The 23,461-nt window shown below is 43.3% G+C and overlaps 1 protein-coding gene across 3 annotated transcripts; it reads right to left on the minus strand.

The window, feature by feature from the left end:
* Positions 1–5,065: 5,065 nt before the first annotated feature.
* Positions 5,066–22,598, minus strand: LOC124253627. Of its 3 annotated transcripts, none has more exons than XM_046687432.1 (11): positions 22,386–22,598; positions 14,791–14,965; positions 10,863–11,942; positions 9,924–10,071; positions 7,926–8,073; positions 7,660–7,769; positions 7,310–7,429; positions 6,954–7,091; positions 6,332–6,443; positions 5,202–5,852; positions 5,066–5,162 (listed from the first exon to the last, which is right to left on the minus strand). In XM_046687432.1, the coding sequence occupies exons 2-10, from the start codon at positions 14,917–14,919 to the stop codon at positions 5,300–5,302; spliced, it is 2,538 nt and encodes an 845-aa protein (XP_046543388.1). In that variant the 5' UTR covers positions 14,920–14,965; positions 22,386–22,598; the 3' UTR covers positions 5,066–5,162; positions 5,202–5,299. The 3 variants fall into 3 exon arrangements, with proteins under 3 accessions (XP_046543388.1, XP_046543387.1, XP_046543389.1); XM_046687431.1 differs by lacking the exon at positions 14,791–14,965 and adding an exon at positions 15,544–15,719; XM_046687433.1 differs by lacking the exons at positions 7,310–7,429; positions 14,791–14,965 and adding an exon at positions 15,544–15,719.
* Positions 22,599–23,461: the final 863 nt, after the last annotated feature.

The following is a 23,461-nucleotide window of genomic DNA, read 5'->3' on the forward strand; positions in this document are numbered from 1 at the left end:
AGGATACAGTAATATATCCAGCACATGGAGATGTCGTAACAGGCTAAATCACAGTCTGGTGCTTTTGGCTAATGCAGTTCGTTTTTATAACTTTCAACACACACATACATGGAGATCGCAACTCCAGCATTCTATCCGACTTGAAAAGGGCTTTATCACGCTTCAGACGCAGCAAGTTTAGAATAGCTGTCAACACTGGAAGACGCCAAGCTACACCATATGGAAAAAGACTCTGTCCTCTCTGTTTATCAAAAAAAAAGTATTTGAATGAAAATGAATAGCGTGTTCTCTTAATTTCTGAATCTTATAGGTTTTCCATGATACATTTATTAGTAAATACATCAATTCTAAATCTCAACATAACATTATTTCTATAATTTCTTCTTATAATTATGATATTTTGAATAAAACTTCAATTTTTCAACAAGTAAGGTAAAGTAATATATAATGTATTTAGTTCATGCACTTATATTATTTTATGCTACTGTATGTATGTAAATATGTTTTATGCGCAGGGACATTTTTGTAACCCTGAATTTTCTGTATTTCGGGCCGAAGGCCTCATAATGAATAAAATCTGTCCGTCCGTCCGTCTGTCCGTCTGTCTCCTACACCAGCACCGACGGGTACCACCCTCGATTATCCAGTGTGTTATATCGCCATTCTATGACGATAACTGCGCTGAGCCCATTCGTTGTATTGTTTAGTTTTGAGCCGGCACTAAAGCACCCACGAGAGGGGGAACTTCAATCTTTATAAGCGATACCCCAAATTATGGCGACCTCGCCAAAACAGTTGGGTTTGGTTGGTATTGGTTTGCACTTAGCGATAATCCACCCAATGTACCACCGTGGCGAACACAAGAAAGGTGCCGTATTTTGCACCTGTATTTAAAATCAAACCCTTGCTTACTGAGTGACGAATGAATGTTTAAAGTTTTAAACTTAACTCACTTCCCCCATGAATGCAGAATGTTTCAAATAAGTTCATATACGGAACAAATCATTGAGAAATTAATTAAAATTTATCCAGAGTCTTTGTGGGTGAGAACAAGCTTCCCAGTTATTTCAGTACGTCAAGTACGTCTAGATAAAGCACTTTAAACTGTCTGAGGCCCCATGAGTTCCTGGTTGCTGAAAAACATAAGGAAATATGTGTTTCAAGTATTGATCTGTACGTACTTTCCTTGTTTATACATTTTGTCTAATATAGATGATTTAACATCCAATGAATCTTTTATATCAAAGGCCACTAGCCAAGTATGATAACATGAATTCTAATTCAGCTTAGTATGTAACACGAGTTCTGATTGGTCAATGCTATAAATTTCCGACCGTATAATCAGCTTACGCGTCGCCGATATAACTAAATTTGCGATATATAACCACCGGTATACGTCCCCAATTCGTCAAACACTGTACAGTAATATCCCCTAATTATTGAAACATGCACAGTGCACATAGAAAAATGAGTGAGTGAGTTTAGTTTTATGAAGCTTTTAGCAATATTCCAGAAATATCACGGCGGCGAGCACCAGCAATGGGCTTCACACATTGTACCCATGTGGGGAATCGAATCCGGATCTTCGGCGTGAAGAGCGAACGCTTTTACCACTAGGCTACCCAACTTCCCTTATGCAAAGTTGAACAAATGTCATTTTCTATGAAATGACAGAGGTAATATTAACTGTATATATATTAAAGGTGTACTTGTGAACCAGTGTGTCTTCAGCTCTGACCAGTTCTGACAATAGGCCTATATTTTTTCACGTCCAAAAATAGATAAACATAATTCACTGTCAAAAATAGTTTTGAACTGTCTGTAACGTCGACATTTAGGGCTCTTGTAAATATTGGTTTCATGACTCCAGTGTACCTGTATAAGAAGGGTGGGCCAGCTTACATGTGCAGTTAATGGTTAAGCAGGTTATACATGGCGTCAGAAACCTGGAATGATTCCTGCAAATGCACGCCGTCAGAATACTTTTCTTGATTAGTGTTTCTAGGTTCCCGCTCCATCATGTTTGCAGAAACTGACCTGTGTACCTAGATTCTGTAACGACAACCATGCATGTACATGTACGTTGGACCGCCTCCGTGGTGTAGTGGTTAGAACGTCCGCCCGGAGAGCGGAAGGTCGCGGGTTCGATCCCCGACCGCGTCATACCAAAAGACGTTAAAATATGGTACTTGTTGGTCCCTGCCTGGCGCTCGGCATTAATGGGTACAACAAGGACTGGTCAGCTCGGAGTCAGTATAATGTGTCTGAGTGGAGTATTCATTCTTCACTGCGGCATGGTATCTCAGTGGGCTAGCACTATTAAACCAGCTTCAGTCGGGGCTAGTACAAGCAGCCGCACATACACATACACATGCATTCACGTCGTCATATGAGCGAAATATTCTCAAGTACGACGTTAAACCCAATTTCACCTCATCTCACCTCACATGTACGTTGGCCGGTCTGTTGGGAAGCCCTGCAGTCATTCCGTTTGATTGATCTTTGAAATGACGTCATTTCCTATAAGTGGTCTGACTATGTGTTTCTTACTAGTTTCCCATACATTGATACATAGTCAAATATTTGTAGACCAGATAATCAATACTATTGAAATTTTGTTATTTCGTCGAAGTATAGATTTTGTATGCGCCTGGATAAAGTTTCCCTTAAAAAAGTGAGTGAGTGAGTTTGGTTTTACGCCGTCTTTAGCAATAGTCCAGCACCATCTCGGCTGGGGACACCAGAAATGGGCTTCACACATTTTACCCATGTCGGAAATAGAACCCAGGTCCTCAGCGAGACGAGATAACCACTAGGCTACCCCACCCTCCCTTTTAAGAACATAATGTCCCCAAATATATTATCAGGACTCTATTCTAACTAAAATATGCATGTATGTATGTATGTGTTCGTGTGTGCGAGTGTGTAACATATATAAGGATGTAATATGTGGGGATTATGTCACCATACAGAGAAATACAATCAGGATACAGGGGCTTGTTGTATTGTGTCTGGAGCGGAACACACTGACCGGATCTCCTCGCTTCTAGGAAATACTCAGGGCGGATATTCCACGTAACAAGCGTTCTAGGAACTGCAGGAGATGTGGATCAAGTGGAGTGTGCGTCTGGCAAGCGGAAAGTTCTGTGTTCAATTCCCTGGTCGCGGTATACCAAAAGACGTTTGAGGTGGTCCTTGTTACTACCCTTCCTGGCGCTGGGTATTCACAGAATAGAACGTGGACTGGTCGGCTCGGAGTATATTGTGTCTGAGAGTAAATCTGTATGGGACAGTCTGTAGTTCTTTACAGTCACAAAAACCTATTCATAGGGAGCATCATTAGTTACGTTTGCGGCAGCTTCTCTGACGCGGCCACGGATCCAAACACAGACTTAGCGCTCTTCGTGCAGGGACTCACTCCACTGTGCCACGCAGACTGATTACAGGTGTAATATACAGGGAATACGCCAACATAATGTGTACGTATTTGAATCATTCAGATATGTTTGAATCATTGAGTTTATGACATATTAAAAACGAATCAACAAAAAAACAACTATTTTATTGAACACTGTAAGTAATCCTAATGAAGTTTCTAAAGCATGACTTCAAAACATTTTCATTAGGCCTAAATGCCTCATATTGCACAGGTTCCCGCTCATTATATTTTGATATAAGCGACTTCTATCTACATAGATAACCAAAAGGGTTAATACGCAAAAGTTGTTGATCACCAAATACATGAGAAAAAAGATTTCACATCTTGTAATAATATTTCGTTTCGTGACTCGCTGTAGAATCGAAATATTTTAATCCACTTTTTCAGATTGAGTCATGGTGAAACTACACTCTCAGAGTGAGTGAGTGAGTGAGTGAGTTTGGTTTTACGCCGCTTTTAACAATATTCCAGCAATATCACGGCGGGGAACACCAGAAATGGGCTTCACACATTGTACCCATGTGGGGAATCGAACCCGGGTTTTCGGCGTGACGAGCGAACGCTTTAACCACTAGGCTACCCCGCCGCCCCTACTACACTCTCAAAGAGGTACTAGAATTTGCATGTTACTCTGAAAGTGAAATGCCATTTGTTACATTTTGACAAGTCAAAAAATGACCAGTTAACGCAAGCCCTTGTGTGTGGGTGAGTAAATTAATTCAAAACTTGTAAATAATAAATTGTAAAAGAAGGACGGTGCAATAAACAAAGAGATTAAATGAAACGCGTTCGTGAACAGTTGATCTATTTACAAGAAAACAACGACACAATACAAAGCCAGAGTTATACTTGGCACGACCGGTTCGTACCAGTCCTACCTGCATCACACCCACCAAGCCATTGCTGCTGGGAATTGAAACAGGGATAGATGTAAACATATTAGAATGGTGTGGTCTTATATTAACCCTTACAGAAATATCAGAGTTACACTTTCAAATCTCGGCTTTAATAGAGAGTAATATCGGAAAAGCGCTTTGACAGAGACCGTAACACTCGACCTGAGCTTTTACACCACTGACCGTGTTATAACCATACTTTGACACAAGACGTAATATCTGAGCTAAGTTTTGATATAGTTCGGAATTTAAGACCTTGACTTTGATAAAGACTCCAACATCAGACCTTGAGTTTGATGTGTTGGGACTAGGCCTCTTATATGGCCCTTGTTCACAAACGGCTGAATATGGACCCTTAAGTTTACGGAAAAGAAATCATTTATACAACCAGCTTTTAAAATTCCCGCCTGTCCGACCGTCCGGAACGGTCTATTTTCATCTCGGACGGTCAAATTTCAAAAGTAGCCTGTCCGGTGGTCCGGTAGATATTTCTCTGATCGTGGTTGTGAGGCTGAAAATGCAACAGATTTCTAGTTTGTAAACCAGGCCATGTACCTTAGCCTTAACGTTACGATACATGCAGTAATGTATTCAGATAATTGATTTTATTTTGTTTTGTTTTATTGTTGAAAATCGGACGGGCACGCTTGTATCCGGACTGGTAATTTTTAAAAGTTACCAGTCCGGCAGTCTGGCTTGGAATTTTGGGAGTCTTGAACGCTGATACAACCCTGTCATAGCTCCTCAATTTCAGTTTCTGAATTATTAGTCTGCCGCTTTAAACTCTAAGTCCACTTAAAAGCCTGCTTCCTTTGGACACAGGTTGTCTCCCTTGTGCAGCCAAGCAAAAATGATCTACGATACGCCTTCCTTGTGCAGCCAAGCAACAATGATCTACGATACGTAATCATTCAATAACTGTGGTTTTGCCTTCACACTGTGGACCCAGATACCAAATCGTTTGTTATATTTCAAAGCTATTAAAGTACGCGCTGATCTCAGTCTCCTCGGTTCCCTCCTCCGGGTCCTCTCTCCATGTACACCAGCGGTACAGTGTGTACGACATATGTCTACAACAGCGACAGTCGAAGTGGATGTAACCGATATAATCCCTCGACCCACATAGAAACTGGGCCAGGTATCTGCGCCATGACGCCATCTTACTCTGCAGCTTCAGGTACATCTGGAAATCAGTGTTCCTTAGGACACCACAGAGACGAAGAATCTCCTTCACCAGCCGTCGGTGTAGTCGCTCTACACGTACACGATCTGAAGTCATTAACACCAGATGTTCCAGAGAGCTGAGGAATCCACAATCTGCCATGTTGGTCTTGAATATCGTCTCATAATCCAGTATCTCTGACAATGTCGCTTCTGTTTCCTGTTGTCTTCCTTCTGCCATGTACGCATGAGCAAGAGACAGCCGGATGTCGACGTTGGTGGGATGGGTCGGCATGCATCTGATAAACACTTCTATAGCCTGATTACAAGATCTGACTGCTTCCTCGTACAGACCTCTGGAACCAGATAATGAATGAAAAAGGTTTTTAATAAGACCTAAAATCGCCTTCTTATACTTTTGAAACAATGATGTGTTTCACACTCACCATAGTCCTAGATATTAACTCTGGAGTAAGTTCTTGAATGTCTTTCAGATGCAGGCCCATATGTGACCAGCGCCTTTACTAACTCGTAACTAAAGTATCGTCCTTTGAGGCGTAGCTAGTGTTGTTGTTGCATTATGTACAGGCCAACGAAATACATCAAGTGTACTTACAACCTGAAAACCCGGTATCTACATAATCTATTCAGTCGATAAGAAACGGTAGAAGGTGTGCTTCAGTGCATGTACGGAGTCGACAATAACGTCATTAACGAATACAACACAAATAACCCGAACTCTATTAGCACAACACCACACAACAGTCCCTTGTCCAAAAGAGCTGCCCATGCAGTGTTCAGAGCCATGTTTCTAAGATAGTTTAGCACTACTTACTTGAAGAGATAAGCATTGGCCCGGTTCCAGAGTGAGATTCCGGTATTATAGTCCCACCAGCCTAATTTCCTCCTGAGATTTAGAGCCTCCGACAGGTACCTCAACGCCCGGTCTGAAGTGAGTGAGTGAGCCACTATAGTTTTCTGCCGCTTCTTACAATACCACAACAGTGGACACCAGGAATGGGCTTCAAATTCTGCGAATCGAACCCAGACCTTCGGAATGACTAGCGAACGCTTTAACCACTAGGCTACCCCACCTCCTCTTTAAACTGAAACCAAAGTGTCTACTCATTTTCCCAGGAACAAGAGCGAGATACTACATTTGCAGTAGGGTATATTTAGGAGACTTGGTGCTAAATGGTTCGACAATTCCAGTTATTCTTTGGTCCTGTTAGAAGGCAATGGTGATCAGTTCGACTCGCAAATTTGCCCCGGTTATTGTTATTAATTTGTTACAGAAAGCACCACAACGAGCTTTCCAACCTAAAAGTGGCACCATTGGTGTAAATAAAATTTAAAGAGGCGTGAAAGTTATAATATACTGTCATACATCATAAAAAGTAAGTACAGATGCACTCCATGGCATTTTAAGCACTATATAAGAGAAAACGTGAACAAACCGTATTCCCCTCTCCACAGGTAACGGGATCCTAGATTGTTGAGGTTGTTGACCAGATACAAGGGGAGGTAATTCACGAGCTTGCGTCTTTCGTGACAAGACAGTAGGAAGAAGGTTAATGCCTCGTCGAACATCCGCTCTGAAGACAGATTTAACAGTTTTTAGAACACATGGAATCTTAGAGATTTTGAATATCAACTTGTCAGCACAGTTTTCATGACGTTTGTAAATGTATGGACACTCTACTGAAGATACAACACAATATTTCAGTACAATACATCAATACAGTAATGAACCTTTCCATTAATACTTAAACCATGACAAGGAATGCAATCTTGAAAAGGGAAGATATCTCACGCTTCTCTAGGGTAAGGCCCATGGTCTGAATCATGACTGCAAGCACCGGGTGTCCCGGCATGAGCTGGTGAGCCTGAGGGATAGAGCGCCGGAGAATCCTCTCAGCCTCGGGGTAGTTGCCTGCAGGCGATAGTGGAAGACACGTTCAGGTCTTTACAGATCAACATGTTTTTATCACAACAATGACAACATAAAGTAAGCCCTGGACAAGAGCTAGATTTGACTCACTAAGGTGAGGTGACCCACCACAAAAGCCCTGGATAATAGCTTGATGTGACTCACCGTACCCCTTCACTTTGACAAATGTTACCAACCGAGATATTCCAAGAATATGGTTATGTGTGACTCACCAAGGTAGCCCTGAACAATAGCTAGATGTGACCTTGCTTGAATCCTATGGGGCACAACCATGGTTTCGTAGTTTGAAGTAACGTTCGTTTTGAGAGATGCGTCGAGATACCTGAACAGGGTAAAGATACTTGCGTCAACTTCAAACTGGTAACATACTGCATTATGTACACGTATTTAAATAACGCAATATCGATATATACTGCTCAAAAACTTTAAGGACTACACGATTCTTTCATATTACTGGCTGTCAACAAGATGTGTTTACCTGTCGGCCTTGACGCTGTCTCCAACCCGGACATAGAACCAGCCGAGTCTGCGCAGAAACATCACACGGTAGTAGCTGTCTTCCGGTGTGTTCAGTTTTGACACGACTGTCTCCAAAGTTGTAATCGCCTCCAAAAGTGTCTCGTCATCTGGATAAAACAGATTTATTTCGTTAGCAATGGCTTAAAATGTAAATAACTTATTGCAATGACAAAGGTGAACTAACTCCAACGGTTAGCGAGGGGCGGTAGGGTAGCCTAGTGGTTAAAGCGTTCGCTGAAGGCCCAGGATCGATTCCCCACATGGGTACAATGTGTGAAGCCCATTTCTGGTGTCCCTACCGTGGTATTGCTGGAATACTGCTAAAAGCTAACTCACTCACTCATTCACTCAACGGTTAGCGATAAAACCTGCTGCACATAACATAGGAAATGATTCATCACGAGTCATGTTTTGTATCGGAAACATCAACTGAGTGTTAGTCGGTATTTGCCAAGACTTAAAAATGCCTTAAATGGGCGAGGTTGATATTTCTCGCAGAGTTTTATTTAGACTGATTTCTTGTTAGGACACAAATACTTCATCATTTACATTAGAAATTTGACGTCCAGCGCAGTCATACATGTTTCCTCCCATTGCCGTGTGAACCCAAAGTGACACCCTGTTAACTCATCTTTGACATACACAAAGAACTAAGCACCTCCTGTATATTTGCAATGATAGGTTTTCAACAGGTACATAAAACTTCTCGTGGTGACCACGATGGAGTTTTTCTGGCCCGTATGATCCTTTGACTCATAAAAAACGACAAACTTATTGGAATCCATGTTGATTTTATGATGATAATTGCTCATTTTAAAAAGACATCGATTTACATACAAAACAGTGTTTGTACAAGTATGGCCCTGGAATGTTTAATGTTGGATTTATTGGTGAATGTGAACATTCAAAGTGTCATTTTGCGTGTCTTACACGATTCAAGGTCAATACCGAGTGTAACCTACATGTGACTGTATGACAGCCAGCACTCTCCTCCTCATACCCCCTGTCAGCCTCCTGATCCTCTGAAGGGACAGTCTACGCCATTCCCGTGTAAAGCAGCTTGGAATTGGGCAAGGTTCTGTACAGGAGGATCCCTTTGTTGCAAACGACGACCAATCATGTCAAAGATATGCCCCAAAGGGTTAAGATCGGGGCTCATTCAATATTAAGATATGTCAAGTTCTTTGTGTATAGTTGCTCGGATTATGTAACAAGTAATACTTTGACGGAGATTTGCAGAATAATTGAATGTTTGTATCTATTCTGTGTCATTTGTTTATGTCTCTTTTATAGTTTCAGTTATATATAGCTTTCACGTGCTCCTGCGAAAAACACTTCCGGTTATCTAATTTGCATACTTAGATGATTGGGGTATGAAATACATGTTTCATGTCATGAGCTCATGTCATGTATAAATGCTTTGGTTCAATGACAAATGTTCATTACAACAATGGGACGGGTCACAGGTAGCGAGGTGATTTAAATCGCTGTGATGTACTGACGTTTGTTCTTGCACCAGGGTTCAAATTCGCTGCAAACGTCGTTGCTAGGCTGATGAAGTCCCCAAGGCACAACAAACGTTGTTGAACACATCTATGACACCTGCATCAAATACGTCACCACTAAGTAACTATTTCTTAAGTGTTCTATTGTTTAAACCACCGTGAAACAACAGTATTTACTTATATACAGTTTAGTGACTGTTGACATCCTTAGACACTGCAGATTTAATAACATGTCAAAGATATATTATAACTGAAAATGTTTTTAGAATTACGTGCAACTTACTAAATCGCTTCTTCAGACTATTTTGAGGCACTTCAAATTGGCTCAACAAAAATGTCAACGATGGCCACAATTTTTCACAACCATGGGCAGAGAATCGGACGTGTCATTCAGGATATGCAATCACGCCAATTCATTCATAGTCTTTCACAGTAAAACAACACCTGCTAACCTTTCAGAGAAACGGCCCAAAATCCCCGCAGTAGCAGCTGCTGCCTGATAGTGCCCACTCTACCAGACGCCTCCGCCATCCCCGAATAGAAGAGCTGGGATCTACCAGGGCAGAGCGCTGACAGCGTTCCCTCCTCCAGCAGCACAACCTGGGGGCAGCAGAGGGGTACCATTAATACAAGCAAAACTAGCTGCTGGTTAGAAATCAAAATCCATACACACATCAAACTGCGTTTCTGCCATGAGTTTTATAAATATATGATGGTAGCTGATCAATCAGAGGTTTCAAATGCTAATGTCCACCACTGATTGAATCAGAGTTGGAGTTACAATATGAAAAGTATATGTGACAACACAGTTGTCATAAAACATACTAGAAATGGGATGCTTTAATTGTAATCTATGACGTCAATATCAGTGAGCATGTTACGTCACAATAGTAAGGCACGGTATATAACTACACTTTGGCTTACGTTAGTTTATTTAGCAATGGTACATACTGTCAGTATGCCCATAATTATCTTTTGCTAATTTGTTATATGGTTTCCTGGCTTAGATTCAGTATTCAATGTCTATTTATGGTTAATGCATTATTTCAAACTCTTAAAGTGTCACTCGATTCCCTTTTCTGAATATGCAAATTCAGTAGAACTGTCCTCATAATATCAAATGCTGATTTGTCTTATGAACTCGTCCGTGAACATCCGGATTAGAATTGGTCTTCAACAACCCATGCTTGACGTTAGAGGCGACTCACGGGATCGGGTGGTCAGGTTAGCTGACTTGGTTGATATATGTAATCACATCGCAATTACGTTGAACAAAGCTGTTGATGTCCAAGACTGGATTGTCTGGACATTGCTTGATTATTTTCAGACCGCCATTACTGAGCTTAAATATTACTGTGTGCAACGTTTACCAATAAACAAACAAAACTTACCTGTAGATAGACGCTGTAGGTGTTCTCTCCGGAAGTGTTCACAGCCTGGGTCAAGGTCGTCTCCAGTGACCGGAAGTTGTCATGAGGAAAACCTAGCACTCTACCATTAGTACGGACTGACCCTTCTTGACGCATGAGCAGTAGCATTTCACCCAGAAAGTCAGCTATTGGCTTCCGGTGTGGATCGTGGTGACTGACATGGGGAATATCTTTGTTAACAAATGCACGGACGAAAATGTCGATCTTCATCCGTTTCAAACTGACGTCAACGTCAAGTATGACATTTTCCCGAAGCGGCACTGCCGTATGAAGCTTATAATCAGCAACGCTGGAACTGCCCAACAGAGACGCTGCTTCCACTGCGCCGAAATACCCCTCAAGTCGACACAGTGACACGGCCTCAGATTTAAGACGAGGAGGAAGACGAGCAAGCTGGAGACCAACCGCATGTTCTAGGTTGTCCATTGGGTTGGGATACTGGGAAAACAGAGACAAAGCATCCCCAGGGCAGCTTAAGCGTTCAGCAAGTTCCTCAAGGCTCAGGAGATCCCCGTGCGATTCTACAAGAGAACATACCTGAAGAATTAAACCAGGTCTGTAGTCACACGCCCTGATAATGTCCACCACCGTCTGTCGTGTGAGATTCGGATGAAACACGGGTGACAAAAGTCGACAACAGGTCGATTCACTCAAAGGAGACAGTTTGCAAACTAGTGGTTGGAGCGTGGATGAGATGCGCACAAACACACGTGACGTCATGATGACGGTGACAACCGCAGTATCTTCTATGAGTCGCTGCAGGAACGAAACAGTCTTTTGAAACATGTCCTGCTTGTCTACAATCGTTTCAAACTTGGTCAAGAGAACAACTACTCGTAGGCATGGTGTGACTTTGGAAAGAGTTCCTAATGCTGCGAATATGTCACGGTCTGAAAGATCGTCCCGTGTTTCGTGGCCCAGTGCAGTAGCCAGTGAAACCAGAAGGTGCCTCCATGTTGTAATTCCAGAGCAACGGATGGTGACGTCATAGAGAACCTCGTCCGCGCCGCTATTGCAGGTGCTCTTCAGAACTCGAATTACCTAAAACAAGAGTGAGTGAGTGAGTTGGTTTTACGCCGATTTCAGCAATATTCCAACAATATCACACCAGAAATAGACTTAACACATTGTACCCCTCTGGGAATCGAACCCGGGTCCTCGGCATGACGAGCGAACGCTTTAACCACTAGGCTACCCCACCGCCCCTCTGAAACAAGGAGCCATTTATGTCAACGTGAGCCATTGTCTTTGTATAATTTTCTTTAGGAACTGATACTTAGACGTTAATATGAAAACGTTTGAAAAATGAATAGTATTCTCTGTTTAGGATTCGATCTTATACTAAAAGTGATATGGTCATATTTCATAATTTGTTTGCCCTGTTTCAAATATTCAAACAAAATCATGATTTCAAATGTATTAATAGATGCGTCCTTGAATAGAAGCTTCGATGGACATGTGTTCAGAATCGCCTTCTTTGTCGCTCGTGTCCCCCGCCGTAATATTGTTGGAATTTTGCTAAAAGCGGCGCAAAACTCAATTTACTCATTCTTTCTCGGCAGCATAAGTAAGTGAGTGAATATAGTTTCCGCCCTGTTTTAGCAATATTCTAGCGATATCACGGACGGGGACGCGAGAAATAGAGCTTCACACATTGTACCCATCTGGGGAATCGAACCCGGGTCTTTGGGATCGTACCAACGCGTAACCACTAGTTAAGAATCCAGGGTTTCGACACAAGACTTTTATGGACACGACATTAAAATGACAGGTACATAATATTACAAAAGGATGAACCGATTTGGACACCAACTTTAAATGTTTTAATGGAAATGTTAGTCCTGTGAACAAAACAGGCTATCGCAAATATTTGTTGCCGAAACTGGTGCGACCGAGCACCGACTGTTAATTTGCAGTTGCCGTACAGTTACGATCAATCCCGAAACTGATGACTATATTTGGTCTCTTCCTATCGCGACCAGTGAAGATCCGGGTTAAAATTGGTCTTCGGTAACCCATGCTTGTCGTAAGAGGCGACTAATGGTGGTCAGGCTTGCTGACTTGGTTGACACATGTCAACGGTTCCCAATTGCGTAGATCGATGCTCGTGATATGTTAATCACTGGATTGTCTGGTCCAGATTCGATTATTTACAGACCGCCGCAATATAACTGCAATATTGCTGAGAGTGGCGTTTAACAACAGACCAACAAACCAATCCTATCGCCAATGTTCAATCTTGTACTTCGTAAACGGTTACACAATTGGGTGTCACTTCTTAGACGGGGACACCAACAAAGGCATCTTGGAGTAACAGTGTATCTCGGTTCTGTCAACATAATACTTCCTGTGAATATTCCGTTTAGAACTGGGCTCCTTGGAGCGGTTGACAGGGACTTTGATCCCAATAAAAAGACCCCCTATTGCCGAGGAAGCAGCGTTTGTTTGCCGGAAGGGCTACCACGCCGTGAATGTCCAGGTTATTTGTGACAGCTCTCTTCGGTAAGATCTTTTCTTCACTCTTTTAATAAACAAAAACTGAAAAAGCATTTTGGCCGTTTTGGTGACTGTGGGCGAAAACGGGCCGAACAATTCACTCTGTCGCGCCTTCACCTCGTCAGCTATCAAACATATTTCGGAAGGAGAAAAGTGCCGGTTACGCTTCCGCTCGGACATTGACATTGCTGTCGTCTGCAGGTGCGAGCAGGGGAGGTAATTCACGTGGTAACTAGGGACGCTTCCGTAACTCCAGCGCTGAAGAGTTCAGCCTTAGTTAAGGTTACGGCTAAGGTTCGAGTCCGAGTTAAGGTTGCCCTTAGGTTGTTTTGTGCAACGGGCGTAACTTTCTCTTACGGTGATCGTAACTCTAACCTTAGTGTTTAAAGTTGACCTTAGCTAAGGTTGTTTTGAACAACGAAACCCTGGTCTTCAGCAGCCACTGCTTGTCGTAAAGTGAGTGAGTGATAATGGTTTTACGCCGCTCTAAGGAATATTCCAGCAATATCACGGTGGATTACACAGACATCGGCTGCACACATTGTACCTATATGGGGAGTCGAACCCGGGTCTTCAGCGTGACGAGCAAACGCCTTAACCACTAGGGTACCCCAACGCCCGCTGTGTCGTAAAGAAGCGGCTAACGGGATACGGTGGTCAGGCTCACTGTCATCATTTCCCGTCGATCGATGCTCATGATGTCAATCACTTGATTGACTGGTGTAGACCCAATTATGTACTCACCGCTGTTGTTAGGTTGGAGTATTGCTGAGTGTGGCGCAAATAACAAATAAACAAACACAAACGTTTGCGTATGCTTCGTCATGAGTACGTTTCTAAACAGGCGACCCTGATAACCAATCAAATAACTCACATGAACATAAGAACTAATGTGTGAGGTGAGGTGAAATTGGGTTTTACGTCGTGTTTGAGAATATTTCGTTCATATGACGACGTGTATGCGTGTGTATGTGTATGTGCGGCGGTTTGTACTAGCCCAGACTGATGATGGTTTTATAGTGCTAGCCCACTGAGACCACGCCGCAGTGCCCATGATCGGACACTTTATACTGACTCGAGCCGACCAGTCCTTGATGTACCCATTAATGCCGAGCGCCACAGGGACCAACAAGTAGCATATTTTAACGTCTTTGGTATGACGCGGTCGGGGATGGAACCCGCGACCTTCCGCTCTCGGGCGGAACCCACATCACTACACCACGGAGGTAGTCTAGAACTAATGTGTAAGTAAGTAAAGGAGAAAGTGGTGGTACCGTCAATTCGAAAACGAGGCTAACTGGGATCGTGGGTATTGATCATAATAAATTCGACACACAATACATTATCAAGGATTATCAAAGGTGAAATGGATTTGGACAAAAGTATGTGTTACCTCTTTCGCGAAATATGCCTTCCCTGATGAGATCTCACCGTAGATGACGACCACGCGGCGTCTGCGTAGATAAATGTCATTGTGGATTGCGTCCCTTTGTTGATCACGTGACCCGTTAGTTCTCTGCATCCTTCCCTGGCCCAGATAGCCAGGAGTTTACCCCATCACTACATACCTGTAAAGGAAGGGTTACACTACATACCTGTAATTAAGGATTTCCCCCGACACTAAGCAGAGGTGCGGTGAGGTGAAACGGGTTTAACGTCGTACTTGAGAATATTTCGCTCATATGACGACGTGCATGCGAGTGTATGTGTATGTGCGGCGGCTTGTACTAGCCCAGACTGAAGCTGGTTTTATAGTGCTAGCCCACTGAGATGCCACGCCGCAGTGAAGCATAAATATCCCACTCGGACACATTATACTGACTCCGAACCGACCAGTCCTTGTTGTACCCATTAATGCCGAGCGCCAGGCAGGGACCAACAAGTACCATATTTTAACGTCTTTTGGTATGACGCAGTCGGGGATCGAACCCGCGACCTTCCGCTCTCCGGGCGGACACTCTAACCACTACACCACGGAGGCGGTCTAGAACTAATGTGTAAGTAAGTAAAGGAGAAAGTGGTGGTACCGTCAATTCGAAAACGAGGCTAACTGGGATCGTGGGTATTGATCATAATAAATTCGACACACAATACATTATCAAGGATTATCAAAGGTGAAATGGATTTGGACAAAAGTATTTGTTACCTCTTTCGCGAAATATGCCTTCCCTGATGAGATCTCACCGTAGATGACGACCACGCGGCGTCTGCGTAGATAAATGTCATTGTGGATTGCGTCCCTTTGTTGATCACGTGACACATTAGTTCTCTGCATCCTTCCCTGGCTCAGATAGCCAGGAGTTTACCCCCATCACTACATACCTGTAAAGGAAGGGTTACACTACATGCCTGTAATTAAGGCTTTCCCCCGAAACTAAGTAGAGGTGAGGTGAGGTGAAATTGGGTTTAACGTCGTACTTGAGAATATTTCGCTCATATGACGACGTGCATGCGTGTGTATGTGTATGTGCGGCTGCTTGTACTAGCCCAGACTGAAGCTGGTTTTTATAGTGCTAGCTCACTGAGATACAATGCCGCAGTGAAGCATGAATACCCCACTCAGACACATTATACTGACTCCGAGCCGACCAGTCCTTGTTGTACCCTTTAATGCCGAGCGCCAGGCAGGGACCAACACGTACCATATTTTAACGTCTTTTGGTATGACGCGGTCGTTCATCGAACCCGCGACGCTCTAACCACTACACCATGGAGGCAGTTGACGCTAAGCAGAAACACCGTGATGTAATGAAAAGCGGCATAAAATAAAACTCACTCACTAGAAAAGAAAGGCTTGCATTCCTCTAAAAATAATTACTTCTGGAACGAGCTTAATTAACTTCCATTATCTGTATTGTTGTAATGCCTAGCGTTCGGTTGGCAGATCAGAAACTTGCTGGGTCATAATTGCCAGAAACAAATATTCGCCATCTTACTGTCACGTGGCTCTCTAAACATGGAGAAAATAGAGAACTTATTTTAGACGATGAAGATCTAATGCCTTCCTTCACTGCTTCACTTTCCATTTCTGATCTCGCCTATGGACATAAACTAGCGTCCAAAAGAAACGCCACCAAAATAAAAATTATCATAAATTGTCAAAATAATTGCCAATCTGCTGAAAAACGGCTGAAAACACATCCCTCGAACACAACCTGTCTATTCCCAGTGAACAAGTGCACGAGATTTTGATGATTGGTGAGTTAAATGAATTCGCACAGAAAAAATGGAAATTATGCACAAAGTTAACCGTATGACATGAGGGTATAAAACCTGACTAGATTTGTTCTCTCTCATCATGTGACACGATTGAAAGCAGCCAACATGCCTCGATTGACCAAAGAACAGAGGGAAAGAAATTGGTATGCTTCAGATGGGCGCAACACAGGAGCATGTGGCTAGGATCATGGGATGCTGCAAGTCCACCACCGCCAGACTTGTCAAACGTCACAGACAGACTGGCAGCACTGCTGACAGACCCAGGAGTGGCAGACCCAAGGTCACGACCCCACGGGAAGATCGATATTTACGGGTGCTTCATCTGAGAAACCGCCACCTCACTGTGACGTCATCAAGCGCCAATAGCCTTGGACATGCAGTCAGCATGGTATTCGTGCCTATCGACGTTTCAAGGCATGACGTTAACGCTCCGACACCGACGTGCCAGATTGAGGTGGGCCAGGACCGTAATGCAGTGGCAGCAGCGAAACTGGCGAAGAGTGCTCTTCAGTGACGAGAGCAGGTTCCAGCTCTTCAAATCTGATGGTCGTGTTCGAATCCACCGACGTCGGGGCGAACGGACGGCACCTGCTTGCATCCAAGAAGTGGAGCAAGACGGCGGTGAAAGCGTTATGGTCTGGGGCGGAATTTGTGTGAACCAGAAGATAGATCTCGGCATCATCAACGGTAATCTCACCGCACGTCGTTACGGCCTGTGGTGCTGCCTTATCTGCAACGTCACCCAAGGACTCTGTTTCAACAGGACAACGCCACACCTCACACAGCTCGGATCACTAGTGACTTCCTCAACACTAACAACGTCAACCTGCTACAGTGGCCAGCGAGATCACCCGATCTGTCTCCAATCGAACACCTCTGGGACCAACTGGGGCAACGTATTCGGAAACGTCAACAGCCGCCATTGACTAGGGACGCTTTGGCAGTTGCCCTGCAAGAGGAATGGCGCCGAATCCCTAATGATGACGTCAGAAGGCTCACATACTCAGTTCGACGCCGCGTTAGAGCCTGCATCACTGCTAGGGGTGGCCACACATGATACTGAATCATCTGTGTTGTTCAGGACAGTTTAAGACCTTAAAGACGAATCAGCGTTGGCGATCGAATACTGGACACTGCACCCCTGTGTCATCCATGTGCCTTCAGAACACGAACTGTTTCGTTTTTCTAACTGAAACGTTTCAAGAACTGTTGCTGAATGATTGTGTTTTACAATACAACACTTCTTGTTACCATAATTTGCTTTTGTTGTGGTTGAGTGAAGAAAACTGTTTGGTGGCGTTTCTTTTGGACGCTAGTTTAGTACCAAACCTTTATTCCAAACCTGATAGGACACATAGAAATGAACTATCCGGTAACGCGAAACACAAAAATAGTTTTTGAAAGGAAGAGATGAACACATCAAGGACAGTTCCTATACCTGATGGATGTGAAAGGAAGAGATGAACCAATCAAGGACAGTTCCTATACCTGATGGATGAGAAAGGAAGAGATGAACACATCAAGGACAGTTCCTACACCTGATGGATGTGAAAGGAAGAGATGAACACATCAAGGACAGTTCCTACACCTGATGGATGTGAAAGGAAGAGATGAACACATCAAGGACAGTTCCTATACCTGATGGATGTGAAAGGAAGAGATGAACACATCAAGGACAGTTCCACACCTGATGGATGTGAAAGGAAGAGATGAACACATCAAGGACAGTTCCTACACCTGATGGATGTGAAAGGAAGAGATGAACACATCAAGGACAGTTCCTACACCTGATGGATGTGAAAGGAAGAGATGAACACATCAAGGACAGTTCCTACACCTGATGGATGTGAAAGGAAGAGATGAACACATCAAGGACAGTTCCTACACCTGATGGATGTGAAAGGAAGAGATGAACACATCAAGGACAGTTCCTACACCTGATGGATGTGAAAGGAAGAGATGAACACATCAAGGACAGTTCCTCCATCAAGGACAGTTCCTACACCTGATGGATGTGAAAGGAAGAGATGAACACATCAAGGACAGTTCCTACACCTGATGGATGTGAAAGGAAGAGATGAACACATCAAGGACAGTTCCTACACCTGATGGATGTGAAAGGAAGAGATGAACACATCAAGGACAGTTCCTACACCTGATGGATGTGAAAGGAAGAGATGAACACATCAAGGACAGTTCCTATACCTGATGGATGTGAAGGAAGAGATGAACACATCAAGGACAGTTCCTACACCTGATGGATGTGAAAGGAAGAGATGAACACATCAAGGACAGTTCCTACACCTGATGGATGTGAAAGGAAGAGATGAACACATCAAGGACAGTTCCTACACCTGATGGATGTGAAAGGAAGAGATGAACACATCAAGGACAGTTCCTATACCTGATGGATGTGAAAGGAAGAGATGAACACATCAAGGACAGTTCCTACACCTGATGGATGTGAAAGGAAGAGATGAACACATCAAGGACAGTCCTACACCTGATGGATGAACACCTGATACACCTGATGGATGTGAAAGGAAGAGATGAACACACAAGGACTACACCTGATGGATGAAAGGACAGATGAACACATCAAGGGATGGAGTGAAAGGAAGAGAACCATCAAGGACAGTTCCTACACCTGATGGATGTGAAAGGAAGAGATGAACACATCAAGGACAGTTCCTACACCTGACAGTTCCTACACCTGATGTGAAAGGAAGAGATGAACACATCAAGGACAGTTCCTATACCTGATGGATGTGAAAGGAAGAGATGAACACATCAAGGACAGTTCCTACACCTGATGGATGTGAAAGGAAGAGATGAACACATCAAGGACAGTTCCTATACCTGATGGATGTGAAAGGAAGAGATGAACACATCAAGGACAGTTCCTACACCTGATGGATGTGAAAGGAAGAGATGAACACATCAAGGACAGTTCCTACACCTGATGGATGTGAAAGGAAGAGATGAACACATCAAGGACAGTTCCTACACCTGATGGATGTGAAAGGAAGAGATGAACACATCAAGGACAGTTCCTACACCTGATGGATGTGAAAGGAAGAGATGAACACATCAAGGACAGTTCCTATACCTGATGGATGTGAAAGGAAGAGATGAACACATCAAGGACAGTTCCTACACCTGATGGAACGTTGGTATAAAACCCACTACAGTCCACCACCTGGGTGCAATGAGTGAGTGAGTTTGGTTTGGAATACTTTTAGCAGTATTCCAGCAATATCACAGCAGAAACACCAGAATTTGGCTTCACACATCGTACTCATGTTGGGAATCGAACCCGGATCTTTGGTGTGATGTGGGAACGCTTTGATCACTAAGCCTCCCTACCGCCAACCACTGACTGACTGACTGAGTTTGGTTTTACGCCGCTTTTAGCAATATTCCAGCAACATCACGGCGGGGGACACCAGAAATGGGCGTCACACATTGTACCCATGTGGGGATTCGAACCCGGGTCTTCGGCGTGACGAGACAACGCTTTAACCACTAGGCTACCCCGCCGCCCCTTTACCGCCAACCAGCTGTGGTAATTACTTCGGAACTTCCTATGATGTCAAGACGCAACTGGTAAGGTAAATAAGGGTAGGTAAATAAATACAACATTAACAAGACACATCATTGTGTCGAAGTGGATTGGACCTACGTACATATTTCGAGTTATAATGAGTGAGTGAGTAAGTTTAGTTTTACGCCGCACTCAGCAATATTCCAGGTGTATGGCACCGGTCTGTAAATAATCGAGTCTGGACCAGACAATCCAGTGATGAACATCATGAGCATCGTTACACGCAATTGGGATACGATGACATGTGTCAACCAAGTCAGCAAGCCTGATCACCCGATCCTGTTAGTCGCCTCTTACGACGGGCATGGGTTACTGAAGATCAATTCCAACCCGGATCTTCATGGGTCTAGTTATAATGACTAAAGAAGGAATACACAACAGGTGTCATCACCCAATGAAGTAGTAAGTATATACGCCGAAACGTTTTGTTCCTCATAATACAGAAGATGGCATCCATATAATATTTTTCCTTGTGAACACGACCCGTGAAGAACCGGGGTAGAATAGGTCTTCAGCAACCCATGCTTGCCACGAAAGGCGACCATGCTTGTCGTAAGAGGCGACTAACGGTATCGGGTGGTCACACTCGTTGACTTGATTGACACAGGTCATCGGTTCCCAATTGCGCAGATCGATGCTCATGCTGTTGATCACTGGATTGTCTGGTCCAGACACGATTATTTACAGACCGCCGCCATATAGCTTGAATATTGCTGAGTAAAAACTAAACTCACTCACTCCTTGTGAACACGTGATAACTCAGCTTTGACTGCGTGACAGCCGAATCTTCGACACAAGGGTGTTTACATGCAATTCAAAAACGACGATTCTTTATAATTATGTCACCTTATAAACGAAACAAATATGCATCGTCAACAATGTATTAAAAACGTTTTTTAATTGACTTTTATAAAAGGAAAATAATAATGGGTGGAGTTAAACTACTTTCCAGATGCATCTCAACTGTCCGTGTTTGACTGTGGCTAACAATTAAACAAGCAGGAAATGGTTATTCTAATACGGTATATTTGATACTGGTATCAGAGTAGAGTGAGTGAGTATGGTTTTAGCAATGGGGTTTTAGCTGTTTGCAAGTTTCCAGCGCTGATGTTACATTACAACAAGACAGGTGGGGAATTGACATTAAATAATTGAATGATAGTGAGTGAGTTTAGTTTTACGCCGCTTTACCATGTTCCAGCAATAACACGGCGGGGGACACCAGAAATGGGCTTTAACCACTAGATTACTATATCACCACCAAACACAAACCCACCCCCACCCCCAACCCCTTCCACACACAACACACACCAACACCACCCCACCCCCACACACCTGCATCACAGTAATTATTCGCACCTTAAGTTTGCATTGTTTCCTACGACTGTTTTCAGACCAGTGCACCTCTTAAAAACGGAATACTTCCTTCTGTCAAAGAAGAGGCGTTCGTCGAATGTTAATATTCCTTTTTCCGCCAAATAACAACTGAGCTGTACTTTATTTGTTCAAGCTCTATTCTATTTCCCCAGTCGGGCATCATATTTCCTTATCATCATCTACGGTTGCTGACCCAAAAGTAGCCTTGCTCCAAGGATGTACTGAAGGCTAAGCCCATAGATGTACATGTAGTAATACTATCCTTTAAAGAGGCAAGGTCCGAGTCTGAGGACGCCTGTCTGTTATTTATATTTTCTAGAAATGTTCATTTAAACTGTTAATTAGTACCTTTAAAAAGAGACTTACATGCAAGTCTAGCCCCACAGTTAAAGTCGTTTATTGAGTTGTTCGGTGAGTAGCTATAAACGATGATTCAGCGAAAGTTGTATTCCAGAAATAACTTGTGACGTTAGTCTGGGGCTGCTGGTGGAGTATTTCTACACCAGGCGGTGTACCAAGCACTCCAGAAAACAGGTCACGCCTTCAAGCGCAAGCAGCCTATAGGCGCGATGCACAAGTCATGTGCTACAGATCAATACCACATGAATTCAGATAATTTATTCATCATAACATGATCACAATTATTTTACTGATGTCTCATCGTTTACCATCTTAGTTTACATAATATAAGATATTTCTTACGGCCCCAAAAGCTTTCCGTGATAGAAGGACTTAATTATAAACCATGATGCTGTTACTCAACTGTACGTAAGCATGCATTTACTCACTGTCAGACTGCGAAGATATGTGGCTCTCAACAGGAAATAATAGAAACGTCAACCTCGGCACGGGACGTTGACCCGAGTTGCTGGTTGTGATTTATCATCAGCTATAGATCAGAGTGGGCAGTTAATCACAGGCAATCCCGTCACTGTAGTTAGCCAGAAAAGCCGTCTTTGTCGGAGGTCAAGAAGGGGAATCCCCCTTCCTGCACAATGTGTAATATATATATGCACTCACGTGATGAGTCTCGTGCTTATCTATAAATAGATCCAACAGTTGCCAACGGCGGTGAGAGTGTTGTAAGTGGTAGATGTAAATTAAGATTTTGCTTTTCTGGAGCGTACTATGCACGCTACCATTTATCACTTGACGCATAGGTCAAGCGTTAGAAATTTAAATATATTGATTTACCATCGTCAGTGCATGATTCGCCATGCTGGCGTTACATATAGATGTAATAAAACATAGTCAAATCCAGAAATTTTCAAATTGGGGTCAAGGAGTTCGAACCCCTACACACACACACACACACACAGTCATTTTCAAAACGGGGGGTGCGGGTGGGGTGTCCGCCAACGTACATTTCCAATCGTTAAACATTATGTAGTAAAAGACTCTTCAGAATATAATGTACAGAATGGAATTGTTATTATATTCTTATAGTATGACACCTGTGAACATCCGGGTTAGAATTGATCTTCAGTAACCCATGCTTGTCGTAAGAGGTGACTAACGGGATCGGGTGGTCAGGCTCGCTGCTTTGGTTGACACATGTCATCGGTTCCCAATTGCGCAGATTGATGCTCATAATGGTCTGGTTTAGAATGGACTATTTACAGGCCGCTGTCATATAGCTGGAATATTGCGGCGTTAAGCAACAAACATTCATATCATAAAAGTGGCAGTTTAATGCTGTTATATATCTGTAGAAAAGGGAACTGAAAAAAATCTCAAGTGAACGTGATTGGTCTTGACTGGATTATTTACAGACCACCACCATAAAGGTGGAATATTGCTGAGTGCGGCGCTAAACAAACAAACAATCACATATTCTACATCCTGTTTGATGATCAACAGTCGC

Source organism: Haliotis rubra, unplaced genomic scaffold (genome assembly GCF_003918875.1).
Source record: "Haliotis rubra isolate DU_JTF1 unplaced genomic scaffold, ASM391887v1 Scf547, whole genome shotgun sequence".
In the NCBI taxonomy this organism is placed as follows: Eukaryota; Metazoa; Mollusca; class Gastropoda; order Lepetellida; family Haliotidae; genus Haliotis; species Haliotis rubra.

What these genes read in the sequence shown, in the direction of transcription:
- LOC124253627 (XM_046687432.1), bottom strand. Translation starts at nt 14,919, where the DNA reads ATGCAGAGAACTAACGGGTCACGTGATCAACAAAGGGACGCAATCCAC. An exon ending in CCTACAGCGTCTATCTACAG is followed by an intron (nt 10,072 to 10,862) that starts GTAAGTTTTGTT and finishes TGCTGCCCCCAG; the next exon opens with GTTGTGCTGCTGGAGGAGGG. An exon ending in TTGGGCCGTTTCTCTGAAAG is followed by an intron (nt 8,074 to 9,923) that starts GTTAGCAGGTGT and finishes TGTTTTATCCAG; the next exon opens with ATGACGAGACACTTTTGGAG.